Genomic DNA, 17028 nt, shown 5'->3' on the forward strand with positions numbered 1-17028 from the left:
GGCAGTGCAGTAGATGGTGATCTGTGCAGCCATTAATTACGTGCCAGCTAGGATGAAGAAGATGGACAAATAGTATTAGTTGGTATTAGTCCATTTGCTATATTAGTGGGATTCTTAAATTCAAAGCCAAACTGGTTTTTCATATAATTCATAAAAATCACCTCTTATTGTCAAGTGACATTCTCTTAGTTTTTTTCTCTAGAGGCAAGTAAATTAAGTAGGTGTACTGCCAGGACTGTTTGTTTGTTCATAACTTTTTGATCAAATCCCCATGTCCTAGTCAGCTTTACTTCGTCCTGACTGATTAAGCTGACTTTATTGTTCTTATGATGCTCTGCTCTGTGTTGTGGATTTCTATTTCCTAGACGACCCTGCCACTGCACTGCCATTAGTTTAGTCTGTTTAGTCTGTCTACATCCTGAGCCTGAGTCTGTGGTCAGATCCTTATCTCTCACACATCATATTTAAATCATATCTGCAGGACAGGAAAAACAAAAATAAAATATCACCCTCAAAGGCATTACTTCTGTTAACAGATTATTATTAACACTGATTATTAAACTAGGCTGTTTGAATAGCTCTCCTACTGGAAATCAAAATGTACATAAAAAACGAAGGTTGAAAGCATCAAACTGTGGTGCCAGCCTTTGTGAAAAGGCCTGTGCATGGATAATGAGAGTTGCCAAAATGATGAAAATGGGTAAAAATAGAAGATTTACAGAAAAGCAGACACAATGAGATTAATGGCAAAAATAGCAATACATTAAGGTATATTAAAAATTAATAAAAAAAAGTGCAATCAGTGTTAAAAGTCTATATTCTTTGGGAGGATGGTGTAGGTCAGGCACTGTTCAGTTGTTTAACATATCACAGAAGGAAGCTGTTCAGCATCATTGTGGTGTGTGAAGATCTGCCAGAGTGGTTGAGTTCAGAAAGCTGGTGTGCAAGATGAGTAGGGGTCTCTAAAAATCTTTTGGGCCCTGCTCCCACATCTGGACACATAGATTTCTTTACGTGTAAGCAGATTTGTGCTAATACATGCTATCCTAAAGACCCACTGCAAAGTCCTCTCATCTAGTTTATTGCATTTCCATACCGTGCTGTGGTGTTAATGAAGCTGAAACACACTGATAATACATTTAACAATGAAATATGGTGCCTCTGCCTCTGTTTATCAAAATAAGCAGTAGTGTCTCTCTGTGGGGGAAGCTGTGTAGACTTCAGTTGTAGTTTGCTGGAGATGTGTGTAAAAATAATGTATATTGTATTATTGGTTTATTTTAGTTAATTGATTATTTTTCACTCCATCTCTCAAAGTTCAGTATTGCAACAAAAAGATCTCTTTATTGTCAGTATGAAATAGTGGAATCATTACAATAACAAGTTTTTTATTTTACATTAAGTAATTGAATATTGTATTGAAAACAGACTAAAACATTTGGATCTATGCTTTGAGAACCTAACTACTTATGCTGCTGCTGCTGTCTGTTGATAAGACATCTTGTTTGTTTGGTTTGGTAACTGGGCAAGTTGGTGATGGCAGAGTTGAATTATTTTTATTTCACTTAACTGGATTATTAGATTTTTTTCCCTGTACTTTTGAATAAATTATTTGCATGTTGATTCTCCATTATATGCTGACTATATCAATTTTTACACTTATTTTAGACAACTAGCCATTATTTAACATTAAAACAGATATTCAAGCAATATCTATCCAAGTGGGAAAACATACACGCACACACACACACACACACACACACACACACACACATACACAACACACACACACACACACACACAGACACACACACACACACACACACAAAGACAAAGACATTTAACTTGTTAATATTTGCCCTACTGCCTGTAATCAAACAAGCTTGTTAACTGACTGACTTAACTGAACACTAAGTTGGTTCATGGTAAAGACAAATAGCTTAAATTTAGCAAAAAATGCATATTTTTATAACTTACCTCGTAGTCCTGAGGCTGCACTTACTTCACTCCATTTTGCTCTTGTACAGTTCAGCCACCTGTTGGATGGCTGAAGCTTCAAAAACATGGCCAGATGGATGTTGTTCAAACTCAGTATTTTACTTGTAAACTTAAGATCAATTAAAAACGAAAAAATAAGTACACATGGCTTTTGTCCAAGCATTTGATTGACTGGTAACCTGTCCAGGCTGTACCCTGCCCTCCACGACCCACAGTGACACTACATTGGAGTAAATGGGCATAGACAATGGATGGATGTATGAACTTGCATCCAACATGTTATTTTGTTAACAACATAAACTAAGATCATGAAAAAAAAACAGTCACTTCATGTTCTGCAAAATGAAAAGACTTCCTGTTACAGTTCACAGTGATTCTCAATTACTACTCACAGATGTCACATAATTAAATTTTTTTCCCATAAACATAGACATTTTCTTCACATCAAAGAATAAATTTAAATATTAAACTTCACAAAACCCACCCATAGCTATGTCTAAGTTTGCCTTCTCTTACTCATTAGATTGCTGTCATTCATTCATAAACAGGGCCCTGCGACAGACTGGTGACCTGTCCAGGGTGTACCCTGCCTCTCACCTGTTAAAATGCTGGAATAGGCTCCGGCTCACCCGCGACCCGTAATGGAATAAGCTGTCAAGATAATGGATGGATGGATTCATAAACAGATTTATTGATTCTCACTTCCTCTGATGTTAAAAAAATAATTGGTGGTAAGCTGTGACAGAATGATTTGCTTAAAATGCAAGATTTTTAACTTTCATGGATGCAGTCCACTTACTTTGTACAACACCAAAATATATTTCCATATTTCAATTGACTGTACAGTATATGTGATCATGTCACCCACATGGTTCAATTCCTGTTGCTGTGAACAACCATAATAAGATGAAAGAAAATTCATTTTAAAAAGACCCAAATGGATGCAATCTTCCGTGGAGCATTAATCTTAAAAAGCAATTGTCTAGTGAAGCAGCTACACTGTATATTGCAAGAGCTTGGTTTTGTCAGAAGAACTGTAAATTTGCATGAATTCAGCAGAAAAAAGGCACGCCCTCTCATCTAACTCTGATCATTGTCACTGTTTGTGATCCTTTGATTCCTTCCTGTGTAAATTTCAAACATAAGTATAATGTTGTGTGGAAAATTCATCACTTTTGTAGTGTGCCCTCTCCTAAAAAGAGCCTCTTCAAAAAGCAGCAGCAGCCTGTGGCCTTGATAAGAAACAGCATGCAGAGAGCAGAGATCAAAGGTTGTGTGGGTGAACACTGGCAGAGCTAAACTACTGTCACACCCACTTGTGACCTTCACAAGGAGCATCAGCAGCTCCACAGATGTTTCTACTCACCCTGAAGGCCAATGGTATGGTTTTGTGTTTTTAGTTTTTTTTTGTATTTGTGCAGCCATACATCTGGCTTCTGGGTATGATTGATTAGGGGACAGCTTCATTTAAAATTCAACATGTCTCTCATTGAGTACATGCTGACACGTACATACATAAAAAAGTGTTTAGGTATTTTGTACCAAACAATCTAATCAGCATTTTACTTCCCTCCAGCACATCCAAATGACTGATGAGGTGAATCAGACTTGAATATTCATTAACCTGAGGTCTTACTAAATATTCAGGCGCAGAGTTTGAGAGCAGCTAAGAGGTGACACTTTCTCCACTTTTCAAGTGAAGTCTTTTTTTGGCTTAAGTGCTTTGCAGCTGCGAGGTCTCTGGATGAAATCCAGCCTTCACGCTTCTTTTCTGAGTTTACTCAGATTGTTCTTTTAAGGCAGAATATTTTCTGAAAAAATGAAAATAAAAAATAAAGTAGCACTTTCCATGAAACCTCAAGGATAAAATTGTGAGTGATGTCTCATTGGAAAACTTGCAATAGGTACTTTTGTGGTCATATTTTCATAGCAGTGTCACAAGACATAGTTTCAAGTTGTAAGATGGCAACACATCCTTTGGCTGCTGTTTTTTGTATGACATGATGGGAATTACAACACCAGAATTGTCATTAGTCTCCAATGTACATTTTTAATATGGATTTTTATTATAAAAACTTGCCTATATAAGAGGGAAGCAGAAAAATAATAATAATAAAAAAAAGCACAGTGTAAAATGAGCAGTAGACTTGTACAAACTTGTGGCATGTTTATTGAAAATTTGTAACAGTACATTAAATTAATACATTTAAATCATAGGAGAGCAGCCAAATTAATTTAGGAACTACTAAAGTAATATCTGATTAATAAATATAAAAAAGTGGATGTTAAAAATAAAAACTTGAGTAGTTTTACAAATGTTTAAACAGAGGTATGTCCAGGAAACACCACTAGGTGTACCGTGTGCACATATGTACAATTAAACCTTTCTCAGGTACCAAACTGGAAACCTAATTATATTTCACTATTATATCACTATGGTTAGTACAGCTATTTTTGACTCATTTTGAATTTTTTTCCCAGAGTCTTTGTGCCAATGATTTAAAGTGAAATGAGGCTGAAGCTTTCTGTGGTGTAACACAAGTAATCTCAGCAACACACACTTCAATCAATCAATCAGTCAGGTAGATCAAGGGATTGCATCCAAAATTCACCTTAGAAACACCAATGACTATCCAGAAGGAAGTAAATTAAATTGTAGGAAGAGTGTGTAGGCTTCTCTCTTCCAAAAAAAAAAAAACCTCTATCTGAATCTAAACAACCAGGACCTTCATGATTCATTTTCAAACTAATACAGAATCACATAAATTGAAAGTTTTAGCAGCTTGCTTCAAGCTGGAATATAATTTTTTTTTACCACAAAACAGCTATAGTTTGTAGTAAAAAATTATTTATGAATTTATGAAGCTTTTTCTTTGGCAGGTAGATGGCCAAGTTTTTGTACCACAGTGATGAGACAGACTTCTTTGTAAATGGTGGAGTCTGCTTTGAAACAACACTTTGAGGTTTGCTTCAATTTGTGAAACTAGCAGAAGTGCTAAAGTGGACATGTGTTGCCAAGTCCACTTGTTACAAGCGATTTTGGGCTTGTTTTTCTGTAAAGAAATATTGTTAGTTGTGGATTTTCGGGCTTGTTCTAGGCTTGTCCTGTTTCCTTTAAAAAGCCCTCCTTATTCTCTCTCAGCTGTCCACAAACTCTGGTTTCGATCTCAGGTGGGAGGTGACTCAATGGTATTCTGACAATTTTAGTGTGCTCACCATGCCATGCAACATGCTGGCAAAAACAAACAAAACAAACAAACAAACAAAAACAACAACAACAAAAACCCTTCTTGTCCCTGAGGCTTATTAGTTGCACTGTCCCATAACAACATCAGGAGGAGACAGTTTTATTTGTTTTGTGTTTTATTCCAGGTCTTTTTGAGATGGATCATATGTCTTTTCAATAACATTCAATCACAAAATGCTTTGTAAATTGCCCAGTTATTTTAAAAATCTAAAAATGACTGTAGTTTTATCATTGTATTTTAGTGAACTGAATAACAGAAGACAACACAAACTCTCATTTTATTTATGTCAACAATAAAATGTTAGTAGTTGAACACTCCTGAATTTGTAGGATTATGTTCTTAGGACTTAAAGATGAACAGTGTAGCTTTTTGACATCAAAACTCTGCATTCCTGAGTTTGTGATGGCCCAGTGACACCTATTATGTACATTCCTGGAGCCGTCCCTGCTCAGCAGCATCCCAAAGCTGAGTAACCGCATTTCACAACTTTTGCTGTATGCACCATGTCACTCGCTAGCAAGCAAATATCAACACACCAGCTTTTTTAATGAGCACAGTAGCTGATTCAACAAAGACAAAAACACAATAAGTCAGAGGAAGTGAGAAAAAGAAATAAGACAAAAAATGAATATCAGACTGTCTTTTTCTGACTAGAAACTCACGGTACAGGTAGGATGCAAGATGAATGTTGAGTTAGCCGTTGTTAAGAAGCATGATACTGAGAAAATCTGCCAAAGTTCCATAGTGTGTCTTTAAGAACAAATTTGTTCATAGAACAGTTGGTGAATGAGGGCCTTTAAGTATAAAATTGTATGTCTGAGTTATCTTTTGAAAATCCCTGTAACCTGATGAGTAATTTCTACATGGCTCTAATGTTTGGGATTTTTCCTTTAAACCAATTCCAACTTAAATATGGATTTTTAGGTTAGAATGGCTCACGTGCATTTGCATGCAAAGAATGTGCCCATGTTTGACCAAAGAAATTTTAGAAGAAATTAACAAGAGCAAAAATGATTCACTTTAGTGTGACATTATGGCACAGGTGCACAAAGAAATGGGACACTTGAAAACTCTGTCTCATTGTGTAGTGTCCTCATTTGACACTATTTCGAACAGGGATGCAGTATAAAATTTAAACAGTCTTTATGTACATATTTAATTTACTTTTTGTTACCTAACAAAACTTGGATGTTACACCTCAATTAGGAAAAGTTTTCATGTGCAGACTTTCATATTAGAAAGACGTTGGAGGGTACATCCATCCACTGCAGTTTAGAATGTTACCATGTGCCTACCTTAAATCAGATTTTAATATCTTAGCTGGTCCTTTTACACAAACAAGGTTATGTGTTGTGTTATCCAACAGAAACTTGCTTTCATTTGTTGAAAGATGCTTATTACTGGGTGGATGATGGGAATCAAATGGATGCAGCATTAGTGCTTTTTATTTACATAACAATGTCTATAATAGCTGCAGCTGGATTTTTTTTTTTTTTTTTAACCTTTCCTGTCCAGCATCATAGCAAGCAATTTGATAATCTGGTTGCTGTATCGTGCTGAACAAATTTGCTCTGCCAAGGGGAGGCCTATAGAAAATTTCTAAACAGAATTATCTGTTTTATTAATGGGGACAAGGACATTTGTATTTTCAAGTTTACCCATGTAGCCCACCTACCAGAGACTAGTATTGCTGATGCATTTTTAAAAGTCAGGGATGCGTTTCACTGCCACCATAATATATAGCACAGTTTCATCAGAATGTACAGATTATACAATACTATTTTATGTCAAACACTGGTATTTAATCACTGATACATCACTGATGATGTGTTCAGGAGCATCCAAGAGCTGTATTCTAACAATAACTTTGCTGGCAGAAGCAGTGGTGACCAGTAACAGACTGGTTGACAAAGTCATGGACAGGTTCTGCTTCAGCACTGGAGGGACAACAACCCCAACTGTCTCTGAAAAGCCAGTGAAGAATCTTGACAAGGTGTTCAACAGCAGCCTGAAAGATTGAGCATCTGTTCAGGAAACCTGTCAGGAGCTAGAGAGCTGGTTTACAGCAGTGGACCAGCCAGTTCAAAGCTTGGATCTACCAACACAGTATCCTGCCAAGGGTTCTTTGGCCTTTGCTCATCTACGAAATTCCCCATCTCCATTATAGAGGACTTAGAAAGGAAAGTCAGCAGCCTCCCTAGGAGCCTCAGCAGCATCGCCCTCTATGGATGACAGTGGAGCGAATGCTACCAGAACACAAGCCAGGTCTGATCAACCATGGCTAGGTCCCCTGTGTGAAGGTGTCTCATGTTGAAAGACCCGAAACGGCTCAGGACCTCAGGTTACATCACTGATGATGTGTTCAGGAGCATCCAAGAGATGTATTCTAAAAATCTGAAACTGTTTAAACCAAACAGTGAGTGATTATAAAAACAAACAAAAAAATAAAAAGAAAAAATAGACTTAAAATAACCTGGAACAGTTATGTCCACTTCAAAACAAGGTGAAAACCACCACCTGTCTACTGAGGTTGAAATGGGTTCCTCAGACAAAAATAGGTTTGCTCATTAGTCCTACATCACCTGACCCATGACACATGAAATATAAAATAACATTGTGGACAACTGATTTCCTACCTGTTCCAGGCTTCTGGAAACTTGGGGTTGCAGCCACTTCTGACAACTGGGTTCTCATTTTGCCTGACAGTTGTGAAGGTGATACTGACTGAATTTTGTGATGAAGAAGCAGCTGCCCAGCCTTGTGCTGAAATATCAAATATGTTCCCAGTGCCATTGTAATTGTATAGATGGAAAAACTAAATGCAAAAGGAAAAAAAAAAAAAAAAAAAATCTTTTTGTGGCAGCTTCTCAACCTGTGATGAGACAAGTTCAGTTTGCAGCACAGCCTCAGGTGCTCTTTGGTCTGGGGGCACTTTTCTTACCCTTGATGAACAAGTTTACCACAAGTTTTAAAAAAGCAAAATATTGATTATTTATCAAATATTTGTTTTGTATATATCTTTCAGCCTGTATGTGTTGTTCCATAAGCTGGGCTTGAGTTTTCATCTGATCTCTGGTTTCATTTAAAGAAATTTTAAAGCCACAATTATCCTTTTTTTTTCTTCTTTTTTTTCTTAATTATTTCCTCAGAAGAGTTAAATATCTTAAATACAACATCCTGTCACTGTGCTGTAGCGAAAGTTAGCTCATGGACTTACTCCAGGAGCTCTTTCTCAGGATCTCAGTGAAAGAGGGGTGAGCTTGACTCTGACCTGCCACAGCTCCTTCTCTCTCTTCTTCCTGCTCTGTTCTTTTCTCTCCGTCACTTAGCAGAGAGGAGGCAGCTGAGAGACTCCTTCCTCCTCACTGGGTGCCAGCCAGCCTCTATACACTGCTGCAAGCTCTGCTGCAGCGCACCAGAGTGGAGCTGGAGAGGAGCAAACAAGAGAAGCATACGGGAGAGGAGAAGAGGAGGAGGTGGAAGGACAGCACGGCCACCCAACGTACGGTATTACTGCTGCATCTTGTCGCTTCAACATGCCTCTGGGAAGTAAACGACTCAGTGGGATTATTGTACTCATCGCCTCACTGCTGCCTGGCTTTTATGGGACAGATGGAGAAGGTGAGCAGCTCTGTGCGCTTCTGGTTCTGCCTGAGTGGGATGTTGAGTGTGTTCTTTGTTGAAGGAGACCCTAATGGTTCATTATTACTGTCAGTTTACTGACAGGGTTTTAATTAACAGTGAGTAGCTGTGTGTCAGTAGTGTTACTGACACACAGCATGAGTTTAAAGTAATAGAAAAAGAAAAAAGTAGAAAAAAAATATTTTATTTTTTTCTTTTTATTCTTTCTCATGGTAGACTGTGTTTCACAAGAGATGTTTTTCATAAAGCAAGAATGAAATAAATAATTGAAATATGTATCATCCTCTTCTGCTAATTTGATTTTTACCTTCACTAATAACGATCTAAAATATGTAAAAACTAACTGAAGAGATGTTTAATTACATAAGGTTTTAATAATAATATACAGCAGAGAAAAGCAGTTAATTCTAGCAGTAAACAATTCATTAGTTTTGGTTTTGATTTTATTTGTTCAATAATTTACTGACATATTGCTGCAGCTTTTGACAATTCCTGAAAAGTAGAAGCAGAATCAGTTTTACACAACTAAACACAAGGAACAAAAAAGGGGAGTCCAGGCTGCAGCTACAACTTGGTTTTGATCTAGTGTGACCTGTTTCTCCAAATTTGCATAGAAATAAATAATGCTTTATATTTTATATATTAGGGACTTAAGAGTTGGTTGATTTGACCACAGTGGAGGATGGTCGTTAGAAGGGAGCACTTTTTCTTGATGGATTGGCAGCTGTCAAGTTGTGAGAGGCACTAAATTCCCCAAGTTGCCTTTTTATTTTTACTTTTCCATCATTTGGATGTTTTCTTGAAAGCCAGAAAAGAAATTGATCTGTCCAAGGAGAAGTTGGAAAGATTCACAGAAGAATGTTGCTGCTGCTTCTGCTCCACTTTTAGTCTCAAAATAAAATTTCAGAAAAGATCCAGAAAAGTAGGACTCTTTTTTGGTTTTGTTTATTTGTTTATTTATTTAATAAGAGGATTATTTTAAAAAAGAAAAAGAAAATGTTGAAAACATTCTATTTAATCAACTCTATAACAAGTATGTTAGATTTCCAATTCCCTGCTGCCTTTGAGAAGATGAGAGCTGTTAGTTTCATTTTGGGAGGTTTTAATGAATAGCTTCATGAGTTGCAGATTTGAAATGTGTCATTATAATCGAATGCCTGTTCTTACTGTAATTACAGTATTGCAGTGTTTTCTTTCACATGTGTTATATTCACTGACAGAAATTCAGGGTTTCAAAATTGATTTCAGGAATCTGTGTTATCAGAATAAATGACAAGGAAGGAAGGCATCAGTTGGCAGAAAATTTCTCATTTGTTTTGATTTGTTTGTAAAAAACAACACTTCAAAAGAAATAACTTGCCGGAAATTGAACAAAATATAGATCAACTAGGTAAATTGTGCTCTCACATAATTTCACCTGCCACACAAAACTCAAGAAAGACAGTCAAATAATGGAAAAGGGTCATGTTTATGGAAAAAGCTTGCTGTTTTATATATTGTGCTCTCTAAAGTAATGCATGTCAGAGTTGCTGTCATCTGGGAAAAATCTATTTTCTGCCCAGATTCTTCTTTCTTAACAATGAAAAGGTTGCAGCTCAGTGAAGAACACTTATTGTTCGTCATGAGATGTACAAGATGGAAGGATGAATTTCTTTCATCACACCCAAATTCTCAATGACAATCTTTTTGTTTTTTTCTGTTAAAATTCTTTCACATTTACATATACTTTTGCATACATTCATCCACAAGCTGCTTCTTCATCAGAATTGCATTTGGATCATTAAACCACCTCAGAGCAATCAGGGTGATATGGCACCAGCATTAATATGACTAAAATAGGATGCCCAAAAGTGGCATGCTCTCCCAACATTCAACAGTACAGCACATAACAATTACTTTAGACTGGTAGAGGACATTTAGCATCTCATTGCACACATCTGACCTTCTTTGGGTCATTCTCAAACAACTCTTTGTTCATTGCATTTGTGTAGATCCATCAGTCCGGCCTGCCTTTAAAGTGGACACCAAAAGACAAAAAAAAAGAAGCCCTGTTTTCATCAATGTGTCCATGCTGATACAGGATGGGTCCATTTGCTTTATTTTTTTATTTATTTATTTTTTTATTTATTTGCATTTCAACAGGTAAGAAATGGGGTGGGTGCCAGAAAATATTCAATCAGATCTATCTTACTCTTTTTGGACCCTTCTGTTGGGGTCCCAATTTCACAGATCCAACTAAAAAAGGTGGCGCTTGACATACTGCAATCCGTTGATCAGTAGAAAGATTCATTACTTCCTGTGCAACTAAGAACAAAGCGGCAACAGTGCAACATATAAATATACCATAGACTGTTTTTGTTGTCTAAACCCACATGCCAAGAAAATGCTGGATGTCCACCATTCTCATTCTTTGTTTCTGTGTTGTGTTCTTCTTTGTTATAATTCAAAGAAGGCATCATGCCACTTTGACATCACGCTACTATGCAGCTGATGCATCTATTGCTATTAAAGTGACTCCCAATCTTCTCAGCATATTTGTTGTAGTTCCTGTCCTCCGGTCAGCCACCATCTCCTTGGTATAGCTGACATTTAGGTGTGGGAGGAGCAACACTTCACAAGGTTATTTAACAATTCTGTGGACTCTGACTACTGCCTATCTCTCATATTGTGTTTTCATCACCACTTGTGTCTCGAATAACTACAGGTGGCACTCAAATATTTTGATACAATACTTCATAACAATGTCTGTTTTTTACAAAAGGCATGATGTGTCTCTAACTTTAACAAACAGTTTTTAATACTTAAACTTAACCAAAAACAATGTAATATGGAACCTAAACAAAACTGTGACTGAAAGTACAAGGTAACAGTAAATACTATGAAGACAATTCAAAGGAAAGTTACTATATTCCGTAGGTACCAGATGTCCCATGTGCGAGACATGACAAATAAATATGTATTTTACTCAGTCTTCCTTTCAAGTACCTACACATGTTTTGCACCATTGGAAAGCTAAGATTCTTGAGATTTGAATGATGTAGACCATTTCAGAGTACAATCTTAAGTGTAGATTCAGTAAACACTTATTTCAGACCAGTCGTAAAGCAATTTTCCTTTGAAGCCATACTGTACTCCAGTAGCAGACGATATATCAGCAATGGTCCAATGAAATAACTGGTCCACAACAAGTCTTTTATCCATACAAACAGTTTATGGCAAAATTGCAGGATTTCAAGGGACATGAACTAAACCCTGTGCTTGGTTTTCTGCTTGACTTAAATGTCAGTCAAGATTAGGTGTAACCCTGTGACCCTATCCCCTTGCCACATCCAGTCTACCTATGTAGACTTTGCGGTGCCTTAAGTATGATGCAACTGTCTTTTCATAACTACTTTACAAGGTACAGTGACTCTGTATTTGTCTGTAGTGATCTTTTCCTGTCCACTATCCTGAAAAATAGTTTTCTGTGGACATAAATCAATAGATGAATTTTTGGTGACTATTTCCAATCTTGCTGTGAGACTGAATTGAAATATAATGTGAAACACAGAAAGAAGTTGTGTATTGGAGTCAGAGTCAACCCAACGCTGGTGTTCCCCTGATATTGAAAGACATGAAAAATGCTGTGCATCCTGTCAGCCACACAGACATCAACGGTACATTGTGCAGGAAAAAACAAAAACAGCTTTCTGTGACATTTCAGCCCTAAAACTGCTGATAAGAACCAGACAAGGCAAAAGGTGAGCTTTTATTAAAAAGGGAAAGACCTACCATTTCTTGGAGGAAATAATTTATATGTATATATATCTATATATGTATATATAGATATATAGACATATAGATATATATACATATATGATGGGAAGCTCACCTTGCAGACTTGACAGCAAATTGTAAACATGAACTACTCTAAAAGGAAAACAGCTGTGGACTGGATTTGGAGATAAACTGTATCACTCTGAGAAAATCCACACATATACAGGCAGAACATGCATATTACATACAGTAAGGCCCCAGCTGAGGTTAAACTCTTACTGTGATGGAACAAGGCTAAGAAATCTATGATTACTTTGCCCATGATTTAGATCTATACCAGAGATCTGACATGTATAGGGTGAACAGTAATGGAGATAGGTCATTGGCCCGTTGTCCTTCCAGTTTACTAACCACCCCACATTGCACTTGTGAAACAGGTTGCACATTTTCAGGTGGTATCTACTGTTTAAAGGAGACACATTATTTCCTCTCTTTATGACATGTTTGTGACATACTTTGACAATGTCAGTGTCAACTTTATTTATATAGCACATTAAAAAGCCAATGACCAACTAAAGTTCTTTACAGTAACAAGAGTCATCAACAATAACAAATAATAAAAGCAAGACAATCAAAAAAAGAAAGAAAAAAAAACGAACACAGCGAAATAATACAGATAAAGATCCAGTAGATGTGATTCTGCCAAAGGCCAGAGTGAATAAGCACATCTTAAGAGGTGTTTTAAAAATGAAGAGGCTATTTGCAGCTGACCTAAGGGTTGTAGAGGGTTGATGCACCTTAAGAAGATCATATAAATTTTTTGGGCCCAGTCCATTCAAAGCCTTAAAAACAAATAAAATAATTTTAAAATCAATCCTGTACCTAACCAGAAGCCAGTGAATTGAAGAAAACACCGGCGTTAAGTGATCGTGTTTCTTTGTCCCGGCATTCTGTGCAAGTTGGTGATGATTGAGATCTGAATGGCCAAGGGATTTACAGTAATCCAGTCGCTATGTATTAAAAACATGGATGACTTTGTCTAGATAAGACCTTCTTTGATAGGGTTTGACTTTGGATAGAAGCGCTAGCCTTGACCACTGAGCTGATCTGCTTGTCTAATTTAAGTGCCCCATCTATAATAACATCAACCTTTACTAGCCTGCAATTGTATATAAGGTGCTAGTGGGCAGCCAAAGGAGCTGGCAAGGACCTGGACCAAGTCAAGGTGACCAAAGAAAACAATCTCATTTCCATTTTCATTTAATCTTAACAAATGTAATTCCATCCATGTCTTAATGTCCCTCATGCAATTAACAGATCCTTTAGAAGGGACCTTTAACACCAAGTATATCTGCACAATGTCAGCACAGCAGTGAAAAGCAATACTATGGTTCCTAAATATCAACCCAGGGTTAGAATATAAAGGGAGAACAGTAGAAGTCCCAGACCTGACCCCTGAGGGACCTCAAAGGTCAGAGGGGCCACTGAGAAGGAAAACTGCCCCAACTGTACAGAGATGGATCTATCTGCAAGGTAAGATTTAAACCAAAGTGGTGACTTCAATACCTTCACGGTGCTTGAGGTGTGACAGGAGTATAATGTGATCCATTGTGTCAAGTGCTGCTGTTAGGTCTAGAAGAATTAAAAAGGCACAATTACTTGAATCAAGGTTTAAAAGAAGATCATTAAAAACTTTTAAAAGAGCAGTTTCAGTGCTGCGAAGAAGCTGAAAACAGACTGAAACAATTCACCAACATTGGCCCATTTTAAGAATTTTTGGAGCTGGTTAAAGACAACTTTCTCTAAAATCTTGGAAATAAAAGGGAGTTTAGAAATTGGCCTAAAATTACACAGAACCAAGTGATCAAAATTCTTCTTTTTCAAAAGAAACTGCACCGTGGCATGTTTGAAGAAGGATGGAGTGCATCCATAGCTGAGGCAGGTTTATAAGAAAGAAGATAAAAGACCCAACTGAGCTGAAAATCTTTTTAAGCAAACGAGTTGGAATGCTGTCAGACGGACAGTTAGCAGGATGTGGGTGTTCAACAATTTTAGTCAGTACAGAAAGGTAAACAGGCTTAAATTGGTGAAAGGCAGCTGAGCTTGCTGTATGAATTGAGGGTTTCTGAACAAGCTGAGACAGTGGGGATCCGCAAAAAACTGCAAAAAATCCCCACAGAGAAAACAAGGAAGGAGAAATATTCAGCTCCAAAAGACAATCGCGCAGGAGATCCTTGGAAATTTGGAGCTTGTCCTTTTTCCACTCACTCTTTGCCTGTCTACATGGACGTCTGAGCGTACAAGTGGACTCATTCAGCCAAGGCTCAGTCTGTAGCTTTACGCTCTTTACAGTCATTGGTGCAATGGAGTCTAAAATCTCAGTACAGAGCGAATCTAACATTGTCATACAGACATCCACATTGAAGTCACTAAAGTCATCCAGAAAATAAGAGTCTTTTCACTAAGCAGAAAACTGTAGAGGAGTCAAAGAATTAAAAACACAGAGACAGTAAACGGGCTCGGAGTTTGTGGTGGTGGGTGCAGGCAGTGAGCACAAAAATAAAACAGTTAGATGGTCGGATAAAGAAGTGTGGCATATTTCAGTTATTGTACATTCAATTCATATGACAGTACAAGATCCAAAATGTGGTCTTTTTCTTCCATCAGCTCAACAACAACAGATACATCATTTTCAGCATACATCTTGTATAGTTCTGTTTATTACATTAAGACACATTAATGGTGCAGCGTGTTAAAAAAATGAAACGTCAATGAAAGGAAAAATCTATATTTTATAAAAAAAATGTTTCTGTCTATGTCCACTCAGTTTCTTAAAATAACTTGTGTTTTTCTTCTCTTAGAATAAGCCATTTATATCTATTTGCTGTGGGTCCACATAGATGGTAGCTGCTTATTTGTACCTCAATATTCACTACAGTGTTTCTGAATGAATAACTCTATGTGAGTAAATTGTGAACCCTCTGAGTTTTAAAACTGCAGTACCAGCTTTGTTTGATAGGTCGTAAAGCACTGTTTGTGACAAGTGACACCTCAAAAGGCACAATACAGTACACATGTAAACAATGTTGAAGTTACAATAGAAGTTAATAATAATGGATTAGATTTATATAGCACTTTTCAAGGCACCCAAAGTGCTTTACATTGTGTATCCATTATTCACCCACTCCTCACTCATACCTGGTGATGGTAAGGTACTTGTGTAGCCACAGCTGCCCTGGGGCAGGCTGACGGAAACATGGCTGCAAATCCACGCCAACGGCCTCTCCGACCATCACCGAACATTCATCCACATTCATTCACCAGTGATGTCAACACTGGAGGAGTGGGAATCAAACCGCCAACCTTCCAGTCACTGGATGACCTGCTCTACCGCCTGAGCCACTGCCGCCCCAATTTGAAGTACTTGCAGTCATCACTGCCCCTGAGGCTACTGGATCCACTCCTAGATGAAAACATGTTTATGTCTGGAAGAATTTTGGCCACTGACAGCCACCATCCATTCACAATTATGCTTGGCATATGAAGTAATTTCTATGCCCATCTTTAAAACTAGATGTAAGTAATTGTTACACAAGGTACCTTTAAATGTACTTAAAAAACCCCAAAGAATCTTACATGTTTAGACTGTAAAACCAACATATTTTCATTAAAAATCTGTATTGATTTATATACTTCAGCTGTGGATCTAAAATTCTTAGAGTTATTTGTGTGATATATAAATTAACTGCAGATACTGTTGAGTAAAAGAAGACATCATAACTGCAAGCGGTAACTTAGACAAATGTTTAGCCAGTATAACAATTTTAATAAATGACTGTTGCTGCCAGTTTTACTGGGGAGAATTATCAGCACATCCCTATATTCATGGTCTTAATCACTAGTATTAAGTTGGTTAGTAATCATGAGCATTCTTTCTAAAACATCTCCTTGTTTGTTATAAATCATTTTGCAATTACCATCAGAACCACTTTACCACAATCAGTGTGCAGGTGGACCTTTTTCTTTTGTACTATTCCAAAACTAAACATGCATGCTGCGTAAGTAGCAAGGTTACTTGGGTTATGCTTCATCTGTTGAGTAGCTGAGATTGTGGGGTGGGCTAGATTATTTAACAAGCTGAGGCTGAGGAGGGAACTTTAAGGTGTTGTTATTTTCTCATGGTGTTTGAAATTCATTTCCTCCTGTCCACAGCAAGACATAAAATAAGCTGGTAAAAAATATGCTGGAAGAAAAGCTGATTTGAATTTGGTCCTATATCTCCCTGCTTCCTAAAAAGCCTGTCTCATCAGAATACATTACTTTTGAATGAGGTGGTGGTTTGCATTGAGATGATATAAACCTCAGAATAAATTCTATTTGATTG

At 37.2% G+C, this 17028-nt stretch overlaps 1 protein-coding gene across 4 annotated transcripts in view; it reads left to right on the top strand.

Moving 5' to 3' along the window:
• Positions 1-8606: 8606 nt before the first annotated feature.
• LOC121652818 (contactin-associated protein-like 4) overlaps positions 8607-17028 on the top strand; it is a 127067-nt gene continuing 118645 nt past the window's right edge. For all 4 annotated transcript variants that reach the window (XM_042005863.1, XM_042005865.1, XM_042005864.1 and 1 more), the window contains exon 1: positions 8607-8867. In XM_042005863.1, coding sequence (XP_041861797.1) covers positions 8783-8867 — 85 coding nt within the window. In that variant the 5' untranslated portion in view covers positions 8607-8782. The remainder of the gene's footprint in view (positions 8868-17028) is intronic.

The sequence above is a fragment of the Melanotaenia boesemani genome, chromosome 14, assembly GCF_017639745.1.
Source record: "Melanotaenia boesemani isolate fMelBoe1 chromosome 14, fMelBoe1.pri, whole genome shotgun sequence".
Lineage (NCBI taxonomy): Eukaryota > Metazoa > Chordata > Actinopteri > Atheriniformes > Melanotaeniidae > Melanotaenia > Melanotaenia boesemani.